This window comes from Pongo abelii, chromosome 18 (genome assembly GCF_028885655.2).
Source record: "Pongo abelii isolate AG06213 chromosome 18, NHGRI_mPonAbe1-v2.0_pri, whole genome shotgun sequence".
In the NCBI taxonomy this organism is placed as follows: domain Eukaryota; kingdom Metazoa; phylum Chordata; class Mammalia; order Primates; family Hominidae; genus Pongo; species Pongo abelii.
Window position 1 is genome coordinate 21628789 of NC_072003.2, and position 13729 is coordinate 21642517.

At 49.2% G+C, this 13729-nt stretch overlaps 1 protein-coding gene across 5 annotated transcripts in view; it reads left to right on the plus strand.

Moving 5' to 3' along the window:
- Positions 1–4002: 4002 nt before the first annotated feature.
- The window catches only part of SYT17 (synaptotagmin 17), a 100956-nt gene continuing 91229 nt past the window's right edge, over positions 4003–13729 (plus strand). The window contains exons 1-3 of one of the 5 annotated variants that reach the window (XM_054533144.2): positions 4003–4430; positions 8536–8553; positions 9178–9326. In XM_054533144.2, the coding sequence (XP_054389119.1) occupies positions 4416–4430; positions 8536–8553; positions 9178–9326 (182 nt within the window). In that variant the 5' untranslated portion in view covers positions 4003–4415. 5 annotated transcript variants of the gene reach the window in all.

Consider the following 13729-nt stretch of genomic DNA (forward strand, 5'->3'; position numbering starts at 1 on the left):
TTTTCTTTCTAAGTTCATGGACCTTCCAAATAAGCCCCACTCCCCATCTTTGGTTCTTTGGGACTCAGCTTAATGTCAGCCCCTCCGGGAAACCTTCTGTGATCCTTCATCACACTAGGTTGGGGCCCCTCACCTGTAACCCCACAGTCCCCTGAGCCTCCCTTTATCACACCACAGGTCACACAGAATTCCATGCATTTGTCTACCTCCCTGATTGGGGCCTTCTTCATTGAGATCTGTAAAGGTGCCAGCTTTGCAGGCACAGCCTTGATCTGAGTCCAAGTTACATTGAAAAGCTGGACTTCAGGTCCCCGTGAAAGGCAGGAGAGGCTTGCAAAGCAGTGGGATCCTGGAACTCAATGACGCTCCGCTGATGAAGGACTTAAACTGATTTCTTCTCCATTCTTTCATCTGACGATGGTGCAGCCATGATGAGTTGAGCCTTTATTGCTAACCAGATCTGCATTTTTATCCTGTCCCTGTCTCTTGTCACCTGTTTGCCTTGGGCAACTCACTTTGCTTCTCATCTCAGGACTTCAGTTTCATCACCCGTGAACTGGGGACCACGACAGTACCCACATTGTAAGGCTCCAGTGGGGATCAAACAAAAACGAATGTGAATGGCTTAGCACTCAGTCATAACAACCAGTTGGCTGAGAGTTGAAAGCGTCCATGTTAGCTGTTGTTGCAACCCATTTGCTCATTCAACAAGCATTTATCAAACACCTATTTTGCCAGGTGCTTTGCATACATTTAAAGCATTTCATAATACCAGAGGTAGGTTCTATTATCCACATTTTAAATAACCTCTTCTTTTGCTAGAGAGGTGCTTAGTATTCTTGGACAGTTTCAGATCATAAGGGATTAAGGTACCAAAAAATTCTGGGGATGGGGTCATCCCCCTCCTCCAAGATCAGGCATTATTAGGCGACATGGTGCAGGGGCTAGGGAAAGGATTCAGGTTTAGGTTGGAATCCCAGCTCCTGGAAGCCATACACACCCTGCGGGGCAGACACATCTGACGGCAATAATTGAACTTAGCTTACCCTGCGAACGACCCTATGGTCTAAGAAGAATGTGTATTCACAGCTCAGAGCTAAGGAATCTGGGAGTGGCCAACCTGGAGATTCACTCCTTATGTATGAAGGATGTCTGGGTCCCCTGCTGGGCTGTACAGGCAATTGAGGCCCGTGGTTTTGGGTTAAAGAGCCAAAACCCTTGGTTAAAGGGCCAAAAGGAAGTTGCTTAGATACAGGGTGCTAAGGAAAAATGCTATATAAACTGCATGCTTTTTATATAAACAATTGAGGTCCTTTGTTTTGGGTTAAAGGGCCAAAAGGAAGTTGCTAGGTGGAGGGTGCTAAGTGAAAATGCTACATAAACTGCATGCTTTTATATAAACAATAGAGGTTCTCCTGTCCAGCCAGCTGCCACTGGATTGTCCCTGTATGTAAGTTCCCCCAATAAACTCTATGTCTCGTTCACTGTCTCTAGGTCTCTTTTTTGGCCTCCTGGACGTGGTACCATTCCTAAAGGAGTTAACAGTGGTCTGGCATGACACACCTTGGGCAAATGACTTCATCTTTTTTTTTTTTTTTTTGAGATGGGTTCTTACTCTGTTATGTAGGCTGGAGTGCAGTGGTGTGATCTCAGCTCACTATAGCCTCAATCTCCTGGGCTCAAGCGATTCTCCAGCCTCAGTCTCCCAAGTAGCTGGGACTACAGGTGTGAGCCACCAATGCCGGGCTAGTTTATGTTTTTTTGTAGAGAAACTTTTTGTAGGGTTTCACCATGTTGCCAGGCTGGTTTTGAACTCCTGGCCTCAAGTGATCCACCCACTTTGGCCTCCCAAAGTGCTGGGATTATAGGCATGAGCCACTATGCCTGGCCAACTTCACCTCTTTATGCCTCTTTTTTTCTCACCTAAAGAGTGGGATAGTACTCGTGCCTACCTCATGGTAATCAGAGAGTTAAAAGATTGAAATTTGTGTAAAGGGCTGAAAACAGTGCCTGGCACACAGACCTCAAAAAGGGTTAACTTTTTCTTTTTTTTTTTTGAGATGGTATCTCGTTCTGTCACCCAGGCTGGAGTGCAGTGGCACGATCTCAGCTCACTGCAACCTCCGCCTCCCAGGTTCAAGTGATTCTCCTAGCCTCACCCTCCTGAGTAGTTGGGATTACAGGCACCTGCCACCATGCCCGGCTAATTTTTGTATTTTTAGTAGAGACGGAGTTTCGCCATGTTGGCCAGGCTGGTCTCGAACTCCTGACCTCAGGTGAAAAAGGGTTAACTATTTTTACTTATGGGAACACCTAGCAAATTCCTCCAACTCCCTCAAGTGCCCCCAAGGAGCACCCGTCCCAATAGGCATCCTCCTCTGTGAGGCTCACTCCCCACCTGGCACGGCTTGCCATCAGTGCTGGAGAAAGATTGTGGATAAACACCACAAAGTGGTTAGAAGTGGCCACTTTGGGTTCACTGCTGGACTTGTGGGTTCAAAGGTCAGTGCCCCGGGCTACCAGCTGTCAGGCCTTCATAGAGGCTTTACCTGTCTGGACTGCAGTCCCTCATAAATTGGAGATAATCATAGCACCTCCCTCAGGAAGCAGAGTGAATAAGGGCAACAAAAACAATTACTGAGTACCTACTCTGGCTGGACAGGTGCTAGCTGATAGAAGTGATCAAGGTACTGCAGGTTGAAATGAAATAATGCTTGTGAAGTGTTGAGGCATGTATGCCTGCAGAATCATAAGCACTCAATATGCGTTACGTGCTATATGCTACAAACTAAATATATCATAGTAAAAAATGGATAGGTCTGCTAGATTTTTAGACAAAAAATATATGCATCTGAATATCCATCTTTTGTTTGTTACTCCCATATTCATTTTCTCATTTATTCCCACAAATCAGCCCTGGAGGATAGGCAGGGTGGAGATTTTCTCCTGCTTTTACTGAGGAAAAAGAGGCACTGGGAGGTTAAAATTAAAATGCTGATAAGCTGGTGTCCAGCAACAGGAGGTGACTGGGCATATTATAAAGAAATCCGGCCCGGAGCAGTGGCTCACGCCCGTAATCCCAGCACTTTGGGAGGCCGAGGCAGGCAGATCACTTGAGGCCAGGAGTTCGAGACCAGCCTGGCCCACATGGTGAAACCCTTTCTCTACTAAAAATACAAAAATTAGTGGGCGTGGTGGCATGTGCCTGTAGTCCCAGCTACTAGGGAGGCTGAGACACGAGAATCCCTTGAACCTGGGAGGCGGAGGTTGCCGTGAGCCAAGATTACCCCACTGCACTCCAGCCTGGGTGACAGAGTGACACTCTGTGTCAAAAATAAAATAAAATAAAATAAGAAATCCAGCGGAGGGCAATGTTCCACCTCGAATCTCTGAGTGGAGAGCCAGAGGCCTTGGGCTGGGAGGTTTGATGGAGGCCTGTGGGTCCAGGGCGCCCCGGCCACGAGGACAGGCAGGAGGGCGGCGGTGGACACGCCCCGGGGCGCACGCTCGCTGGCGGCCGCCTGCCCGTGGGCAGAGGAGCGCACGAGGCCGGGCACGACGCTGGGTGGCGCTGCCGGGCCGCCCCGCGCTAGACCTGTTGCGTCCAGGGCGCAACTCCGGCAGGTTTAGGGTAAAGGGGCGCTCCGCTCTCTCCGCGCGCCCCCTGCAGCCCTGGACGCAGCACCTCCGTTTGGGACGCCCTACGCCCACCTTAACTTGAGGTTCCCATCCAAGCAGCCTCTGCAAGCCTCACCGCAACCGTGCTAGGCGCGTCGGGTGGGGCGGGAATAAAGTTTTTCCAACCCAGTTTGGGGAGAGGGCTGGATGGGAAGGACCCTCCCTGCTGCAGACTTCATGGCAGGCTGCACTGTGTCCCCTCGGCTCCACGGCTGCCCCGGGGGCGCTGCTTTCGGTAGGTGCCAGCCCCCGTGCCAGCAGGATGGGCTGACCTGTGTACCGCCCCCTCCCACCCCCTTCCCCATCCCCATCCCCTCCCCCGCCTCCCGCGCGCTCGGGCCCCAGCGTCTCCGGCCCCGCCTGCGCTGGGGTCGCTGCAGTCCCCGCAGCTGCCCCGGGCTCCTTGCCCAGGCGCCCCGGCCTTATTCCAGCCTGGGGAGCGCCTCGGGGGGTAGCACGGGACAGCGAGGGAGGCCGAGGCGGGGGCCCTGGGCGCCCGATCTCTCCGAACCGGGGAGGCGGCCCCGATTCCGAGAGCCGGAACGCAGGGAAAGGCAAGGACGGGGCGGCCGACCGAGGGGCGGGCGCCGCTCATCAGCCACGCCAGTCACGTCTGGGGCCACCGGCTGCCTTTTTCTTCCTTTCCCCCTTTGCTTTCTTCCCCCTCCGCTGTTGGCGAGGGCAAAGTGGCCGTGGCGGCGCCATGCCCGGGCCGGAGTGAGTGCGCGCGGGCGAAAATGGCGTACATCCAGGTAGGGCTGAGGCTGGGGGCAAGGTCCGGGGTGCGGGTAGGGGGTGCCGCGCCCCCTCCGGCTGGGAGCGCGCGGAAGAGAGGGCCCACGGCTAGGCTCTCACAAACTTGCTTGGAGAAAAAGGGTGCCCGTGCGCGGGCAACCTGTGCAGCAACAGGGGTGCGCCCCGGGAGGAGAGACTGGGGACCCCCAAACCGCGGGATGGAGGGTCCTATGTGTACTCTGCAACGCGCGCCCTTGCCTCTTGGGGAGGGAATGGGGGGTGGGGCGGACTTTTCTTCTCCCCTGCCCCCTCCCTCTCCTTGGCACCCCACCCCAGGGGAGGGGCCGTGGGGAGGGCGGCCCGGGGCGCGCCAGCCGCCCGGCCCGCCAGCTGCCGTTGCCGTGGTGACGGCTCCGGCTAATTGGCCGGCGGAGCGAGCCTGAGGCAGCTGTTCCGACCAGGAGGGACAAGGACGTCGTCTCTCCCGGGCACTGGGTGCTGAGGGGTGGGGGACACCCGGAGGCCAGAGGCGCGCTGGTGAAGAGAAGGGAGCCTGTTACTTTACTCCGCTGCATTGGGATCTGGGAGATGTGGACCCTCTTCACCTTGAAGAAACGTCCCCCAAGAATCCTTGGGCTGAAATAATTCTGAAATAATTTCTAAGCAGCCTTTTTTGGGGGGAGGGGGCGGAGGGGTGGGCCGGGCTTCTTGATGAAAAGACCTTTCTCCTCTGCGAGAAGGGAAGTGACCGCAGGTCAGCGCCAAGGTCAAGCAGGCAGACCCGCAGTGAGACCCGTTGAGCTGCTTGCTTCTGGTGCTGGCGCCTCTGAGCTGGGCAGAGAAGCTTACAGACTCCCACGTCCAGGGTGCATCTTGGCTCACATCTTGTCCCCTCAGCCACAGCTGGGGGTGCTGCTGGTCCTCCCATTCCCCTCTGGGTCACATATCCCCTCATCGTGTCCTCAGACGCTTCAGCCCGCCGGGAACTCTGTGCTGTGTCACCTGGCGGAGCCTCTTCCATTCGTCTCCTGCCTTAGATTCCCTGGATTGGCTTCCCTTTCGTGGAATCACCAGTTTCTCTTTTCAAGTTCAATGAAGGTCACATTACTGTCCACCCACTGTGTGCTGAATGTTGTCCAGGGGCTATTCAATAGTCGCCCAACAAACACTTGGGCGACTGCCTACTAAGTGCTGGCACTGGGGATACAGTGAGGAAAACAGCACAGTTCCTGCTCCTCTGAGTGCGCAATTTAGTGAGAAATGAACACGATTACCGGCTCCTGGGGTTCTTAATGGCTGCCTTCAGCACAGAGAAATTAAGTGACTTGCCCAAGGCCACACAGCTGCTTAGGGGTCAAGGTGGGATCTCAAGGGGGGACTGTGGTAGATATGTTAGATATGTTAAGCATCTCATATGACAATGACCCAGTGACGTTGGTTTTCCTTCTAGAACAAGGTGTTAAACTTTTTTGTCCTGTAAAGTGCCAGATACTATTTTTTTTCTCTTGGAGGCTCACATGGTCTCTGTCACAACTATTCCACTCTGACTATAGCACCAAAACTATAGACAGTAGTAAATGAGTGGGCGTGGCTGTGTTCCAATAAAACTTTATTTGCAAGCACCAAAATTTGAATTTTGTATACTTTGCACGAGTCAAGAGGCATTCATCTTTTTTTTTTTTCAACCTTTTAAAAACGTACAAATTATTCTTAGCTCAAGGGCTGTAGCAAAACAGGCTGCGGGGCTGGTTTTGATCTGCGAGCCTTAGTTTGCCAACCTCTGTTTAGAATGCATGGGTTGTCTTTCTTCCTCTTTCTTTCTGGTGTGAATTGGTTCTCTTCCATCGGTGTCAAACATGTGAGCCCAGGAGACCCAATGCCAGAAAGATTCAGCATGCCTGGGAACGTCAGGGCACCCTCTTTCATCTTCTTTGGTTTCTCTCTGCTCCTTGACACTTACCTTGCACCTGGGCTTTGAGAAAGCTGGGGAGGCTGTTTTTCAGCAGGGCCATGAGGTGGCCTTGTCTCTGTTCACTTTGGTTTCATAAATGGCCTCTTTTGACCACCACATGTCTAGGAAATGCTTCCCTATATTCAGAAAATGGTCGTGGATTATTATGAAAAAGTATCATTTTATCCTAAACATTCTAAAGCACTTTTTCATGTAAGCCCTATGAGGGTATAATATTTTGCTGTTTTGTGCCCTGCTGTACCTGCCGGGACAATACGCGGTGCCTACTGGGTTCCACCAGGTCTTGACAATCATCTGATTCTCATCACAGAAAGGGTGCATTTTATTTTTCAGCTGGACCGCACGCAAGTATTTGCATAGTCAGTGTCCTGTCCCACCTCAACAGCGCACCTTTGAGGTATAGAGTAGCCTTTTCACTAAAGAAGAGGTAACCGCGGCTCAGAGAGGCCCCCTGACTTGCCCAAGTCACATGAGCAGCCGATGGTGAGACTAGGACTCTAGTACTTCCTGGCTCAGTTTGTTGCGTGGCCCTTCAGCACCTTTGGGTCTTGTTCTGTGTATGGTTTGAGTTTTGGCTTTAGAGACTTTGTGATAAGTGCCTTTGACTATTTCCCAAGCTGTTGTTATTCCCTTACCACTTCGAGGATTTTGATTTTTTCACAAGCCACGTACCACCTGTTCTATGATGATGATAATGATGATGATTATTATTATTTTAGACAGAGTCTCACTCTGTCGCCCAGGCTGGAGTGCAGTGGTGCGATCTCGGCTCACTGCAACCTCTGCTTCCCAGGTTCAAGTGATTCTCCTGCCTCAGCCTCCCCAGCAGCTGGGATTACACGCGCCTGCCACCACGCCTGGCTAATTTTTTGTATTTTTAGAAAAGAAGGGGTTTCACCATGTTGGCCAGGCTGGTCTCAAACTCCTGACCTCAGGTGATCCACCCGCCTTGGCCTTCCAAAGTACTGTGATTATAGGCATCAGCCACCGAGCCCAGCCCTAACTATGCTATTATTAACTTAATTTTTTTTCTATAAATGGGCTCATTTTTATTTTTACTTTAAAAAAAATCATATGAAAAGGAAACATTATGTCACTAATATCATAGGAAACCAAGATCATGTGACATGGCAGAAGGCAACTAGAAGAATAAACGCAATGGGAATAATGCCACATTATTGAATTCTAGGTGGACGTGGCTGTCTCCAAGGCTCTGGACAAGATCTACTTTCTTTGTTTAAAAGAAAGGGGACGGGGGAGGGTGGAAATTGGTAAGTGGTAAAAGATGTTAACACGTAGTGGTACCAAATCGAGACTTTCTCCTCCTTGAAGGAGAATCGGAAAAAAGATAATAACTTTCTCCCTCTTCAAAGGGACTTGAAAGTGGGACTCAAAGTTCTGAGTTTGAGTCCCACCTCAGTTCACCTCTGGGACATGCCCGAGGTTGGGATGCAGTACTTCTAACCTATCTAGTCTACTTGGCCCATTTGGAAAACCATCTTAAAGAGAAGGAGGGAGTCTGTGCCCTGAGAAACTGAGAGACGAAGATGGGGAGGCGGGGTGGGGCCACAACAGGAAGGGAGGACCTCCTTCCTCAAGAGGACCAGATTAGGGCTTCCTTTTTAGTTCCCTCTGTTTGTGGGTGGTGATAGGAAACACCCCACCATCACCATTGGAGCAGAATCGGAAGGTAGGGCCTCCAGGAGGGCGGGGGAGCCAAGTAACATCCACTGTGTGCCTGCCTGCATGTTAGCTAATCATGTCCTTTTGAGTTGGCTTCATGGCTATTTCTGTATAGGAAGGTTTGCTCTTCTGAAGTGTGGCTGCATTGGATAGCATGACTATCTATCCACCCGCTCTGATTCATAACAGCATACGGTGCAAATCAAATCGAAATGCTAAAGTTTCCCATTTATTTGGTGTTGGTTAACCAGGAGGCTACCAGCAGCCCTGAAAATAGCAACACCTTGTTAGGATGTTAGGAAGTCAGCTCCCTTCCCAGGATGGTAAGTGGAAATATGCAGGGCTTTTTTTTTTTTTGTAAATTTTTTTTGAGTTGCTGGAATATTGCTAAACTGGTCTTGTCTCTCTTTCTTTAACCCCTTCGTTCCCTTACGCCCTTGGCTTCATCGCGGATCTTAAAAGGGCAGTTGGAACCATTAAACGAGGTGGGTTCATTTGATGATTTGTTTGGTCTGGTTTCTAATCAAGAAATGCCTGACTTTCATTTTGGAGTCTTATGTGGGGCTGTGGGGATATTGAATATTCAACAATAACCTGGTGTTAATAACAGCACAGTTTCTATTCCTTTCTACCGAAAGGAGATCCCGGTTTTGAAAAGACACCAGTTGACAAGACAAGTTTCCCTCTCCACCCCTACTGATTCCGTTTGATTATCTCTGTCTGTTTCATGTCACCGAGATTTTTTAAAAATATTTTTTCCCCTGCTCTCAAGAAGACACAGTAATATTCATTGTGTTTCGAACATATTGTATAGCCCTTATGATGTTGTATAAACCACCCACATGTCAAGAAAGACGTTCACATAAACTACAAAAGAAAATACCTGCAAATGTTTTGCTTGCTACTAACAGCTCCAGCGAGCTGATGTTCGCTATCTTTGTGCCTGCAGTTGGTAAATAGAAATGGAAAACATTTTGTTCTAAGTGCTGAGCAGCAGAGCCAGAACTCCTGAATGTCTATTTCTCATCCAAGATCGGCTGCTTGTAATTTTGGGTGTTGTTTCTCCTCTTCCTCTTCCCTACCCCGCCCACCTCCCCCAATGGCCTCAGGGTTTTCTTTCTAGAATCTCTGATCTGCTGCTGTGCAGATGGACCTGCCGGCACTGCTGTCAGAAGTGCTACGAGTCCAGCTGTTGCCAGTCAAGTGAGGATGAAGTTGAAATTCTGGGACCTTTCCCTGCTCAGACCCCGCCCTGGCTGTAAGTAAAACTGCTCTGAACTTCTCTGAAATCAATTTCAAGACTTTTCCTTTTTTCTGAGAAGGGGGGTTGGGGGTCTGGGCCACGGGAGGGAGGATTTGGGGGCATGAAAGAGAAGCGGGCTGAGTTTCCAGGGACAACTTTGCTGCAGACTGGGAATATGTTCTGTACCCCTCATTTTGTTCGGCAAGCTGGCGAGACCAGCTGGTGGTGTGGTTTTAGTTCACCTAGTGGCACATCGGGCCTTCTGAGATATGAACCGTGTAATGCTAAGCGTGTGGGCATTTTTAGTCACGTGGAGTGTTGTTCCAAGCAGAAAAGGAGATCTGTGAGTCTCTATATTCTTCAGGGGTGACCGCATTCTGAGGGTTTCCATCCAAGTCAGCGTGACAAGATTCCCTAGCACCCAGCCCAGGGCCTGCGCATAGTAAAAGCTCGATAAATATCCGTTGCATGGATGGGTAGACGGAATGAACAAACAAGTGCCTTTTTGCTGCTCCGAACAAGAACTTCAGAAACAGGGAAGCAGAAAAGCACCTCCAGGCTCCATCCTGTCCTCCAACGCTGTTTATGTTCTCTCTGGCATCTTTCGTTTTATTTCTAATTCGCTCTCCTCCCGCGCCTGCATACAACATCTCCATCTGCCAGTCGCTCAGATATTTTGGGAACGCAGTTTTGAAGCTTCTCAGCCACGTGCCTGGTCCACCTCTCCATGACTGAGAGAGGGACATGGTCAGAGAGCCTGGGTACAGTCAAGAAGGTCGGGGCTGGGAAGGATCAAGAAGTCATCAAGTGAGCTTATCATGATTCAGAGGGGCAGGCCCAGAGAGGGAGACAGACAGCGGCCAGGACCCACAGCTGGAGCCTGGCAGAGTGGAAGGAGGCAGCGCTGTTTCAGCTCAGTCCTTGGCCTGAGATTCCAAAAGTCTCTGGTGTCCCATCTTTCCCTCCAAGTTGGGGGCTCATGCCTCAGGCCTCTCATTTTCTCTTCTTAGAAGCAAGTATCAAATATTTCCAGAGCAAAATGGTTCTCTACCCAGGCTCTGTGGTCTCAACTAGTATTTCTAGTTCTGTGACCCTGGGCAGTGGTTTGATATCTGTGTGCCTTGATTTCCCATCTGTGAAATGGGATGATAAAAAGAATAGTATTTGTCTCAGAGTTATTGAAGGGAGTCAATGAATTTGGAATGTGGAAAAGTAGTTAGGAATGCTTGATACTTTGTTGGTGATTATACATGTAAGTAACTCTGGCTGGGCGCAGTGGCTCATGCCTGTAATCCCAGCATTTTGGGAGGCTGAGGGCAGGTGGGTCACTTGAGCTCAGGATTTCGAGACCAGCCTGGGCCACATAGAGAGACCCCCCCCACGCCCCATGTCAACAAAACATCAAAAAATTAGCTGGATGTGGTGATGTGTGCCTGTGGTCCCAGCTACTCTGGAGGCTGAGGTGGGAGGATCGCTTGAGTCCAGGAGGTTGAGGCTACAGTGAGCTGTGATTGCGCCACTGCACTCCAGCCTGGGAAAGAATGAGACCCTGTCTCAAAAATAAATACATACATAAATAAATGAGATATGCATATAATATGCTTAGCACAGAGTAAAAGTTTTATAAGCATTTATTTCTGTCAGTATTAGGTATCAATAGAGATTAATTAAACTGATATAAACACAATGTTAAAGAACTCTTCCATTATTCATTATTCATAAGTTGTGGCCTGAATCCTACAGGTGTGTGTAGAGTTGAGATTTTTGGTGAAAGCAACTCATTAATCAAGAGATAATTCACAGCCGGGTACTGTGGCTCTCATCTGTAATCCCAGTTCTTCGGGAGGCTGAGTTGGAAGGATCGTTTGAACCTGGCAAGTCAGGGCTGCAGTGAGCTATAATCATGCTACTGCACTCCAGTTTGAGCAACAGAGCAAGACTTCCAAAAAAAAAAGGATTCTACTGGTCTATGTAGCAGAAGTTAGTTCAGTCCATCTGATGTCCTTAAAGCTATGCTCACAAGAATGCTATCTCCATGTGGGCAGGGATTTTTGCCTCTCTTGTTCACTCAGAAAAAGTTGTTGACTAACAGACTATCCTACAGGCAGAACTTGCATCCTGAAAGTGCCAATCATCAGTTGAAAAGTTAATCTCAGTTCCTTTTGTAGTTATTTCTTAAGTACAGCGTGCCAGGCGCTGTGGTATACACAGGGCTAGATAGGGTCTTGTGACCATGCTCAGGGAATTTTCAGTCTCATGTAGGAGGTAAGGCAGGTATGTAAGTCAGGTTGCCCCCTAGAGTTGTGCATTTACACCCTGCATTCCATATATGACAGTCCTGCATAAGGCCTTGTTATGAAAGAATCAGGAATGATGGCTTCAGGCATAGCTGGATCCAGGAGCAGAAATCATGTCATCGGAGCCTTTCTCTCTCTCTCTTTCTTTCTCTGTTTCTTCTGTATTGGCCTCATTGTTAAGCTTGTTTTCTCCATGTGGCAGCAATAGACTTGCATTCTGTTGCCGTTGCATAAAAAACAAACAAACAAAACCAAACCAGGAAAGACTCTTATTAGCCTGGCTTGGGTTATGTACCAATAACTTTCACTTGGAGGAAATGGTGCTAGAATCATGCCAGTTACCTGCCCACCCAGGAAACCAGGGAAATGGTCATTTCCACCAGAAACACATGAACTAAACTATTAGACCAGGGGTTGGCAAACTTCTAAAGGACCAAATAATAAATATATTAGCCTCATGGGCCATATGGTCTCTGTTGCAGCTACTTATTTCTACCATTGTTATGCAAAAGCAGCTGTAGACAGTAAATGAATGGGCACGTCTGTGTTTCATTAACACTTCATTTACAAAATCAGGCAGTGAATTTGGCTTTGTAGTTTGCAGACCCCTGTAATAGACAATTGGGGTGTTGTGACTAGAGAGGAGGAAATTGACTAGAGAGGTGGGCAGACATCACCCCTTGTAGAGATAGGGGTCTCATTGTGTTGCCCAGGCTGGTCTTAAACTCCTGACCTCAAGCAGTCCTCCCACCTCAGCCTCCCAAAGCACTGGGATTACAGATGACAGCCACGGCACCCAGCTGTGAATTATCGCTTGATTAATGAGTTGCTTTCACCAAAAATCTCAACTCTACACACACCTGTAGGATTCAGGCCACAACTACATCTAGGAAGAGCTGGGGGAACCTGCAAGCTCAGGTTGAGTGGGGTCTTGAATGCCGGAGTAAGGAATTTGGATTTTCTTCTATACCAGCGGAGACCCCTCATAGGTGTTGAATATCACAGCCAGGTACCTGTTTGCCCCCTAGATATCCAAATGTTGAGTGTTACAGATGCACAGCCTAGGTTCTCATGCTGAGCTGGAGGACAGTTGTGTTTTGCCTTGACTGCTGCTGACCCTTTGTGTAAGCAGGGGCAAGGGGGCTGGGACCCTCTGGGAAGACACTTCTTTTGGTTTTGCCACTAGTAGAGAAGTGGACTGGAACTTTCCCAGCAGGGCCAATACACCGCAAAACTCCAGGTGGCGCCATTCACATGGTGGCCATTATGAATGGCACCACCTAGGGTTGTGCAGTCTACAGACTGAACAGCTGTGCATGACCTTTGTGCTTCCCAGGATGAATGAGGTCTCTTTTGAACACTGGGCAGTGCTTAATACAGTTTTGACACTCAGCATAATGCAAAACGGTAAGAGAAATCTGTAAAGGGAAGATGGCTAAATCATTCAGAAAGTAAATTTACAGCTTTGTGTTTTCCCCAGATTTATTTACCAAGTGGGCAGCTGCATATTATCAAACAGACAGGAAGTAGAAATGTCAAGTGTATGGGCTTTGCAGTGCTGTTCCTACTGCAACATTTGAGCCAAGAACCATGGGACTTGCCTCTGTGGACTGGCACGTGGCAGATGAGCTGGCCCTTTGTGTGTGCTCTGCGTGTGATCTTGGGGACACAACATTAATTGTCACATATGCTCATGTCCTGTGGGCCCCCAACTTTTCTTGGCTGGCTGGGCTGGTGAAGATTAGGAAAACTGCAAAATCTGACTGGTGCCTTTTGAAGCAATGCCAGAAAGACCCTCATTGAAGAGTGAATTAAAGTCAAGTTGGTTGATTGTTTGTCGAACAAGCACATGTTGAATGCCTACAATGTGCAGAGCTCTTACAGGCCTCTCAGAGAGGCCCCACTTGGCGATTGGGTGTGTGTGCCGTTTAGAGTTTAGCATAACTGGCTTAGCTGGGGTTCTGCCTTTTAACAGTGGTGCAAATTAGTTATTCATCCTTCTCCCAACCTGTATTAGTTTGTTTTGTGTTGCGATAAAGGGATACCCAAGACTGGGTAAGGTTCAAGTGATTCTCCTTTTTTTTTTTTGAGATGGAGTCTAGCTCTGTCACCCAGGCTGGA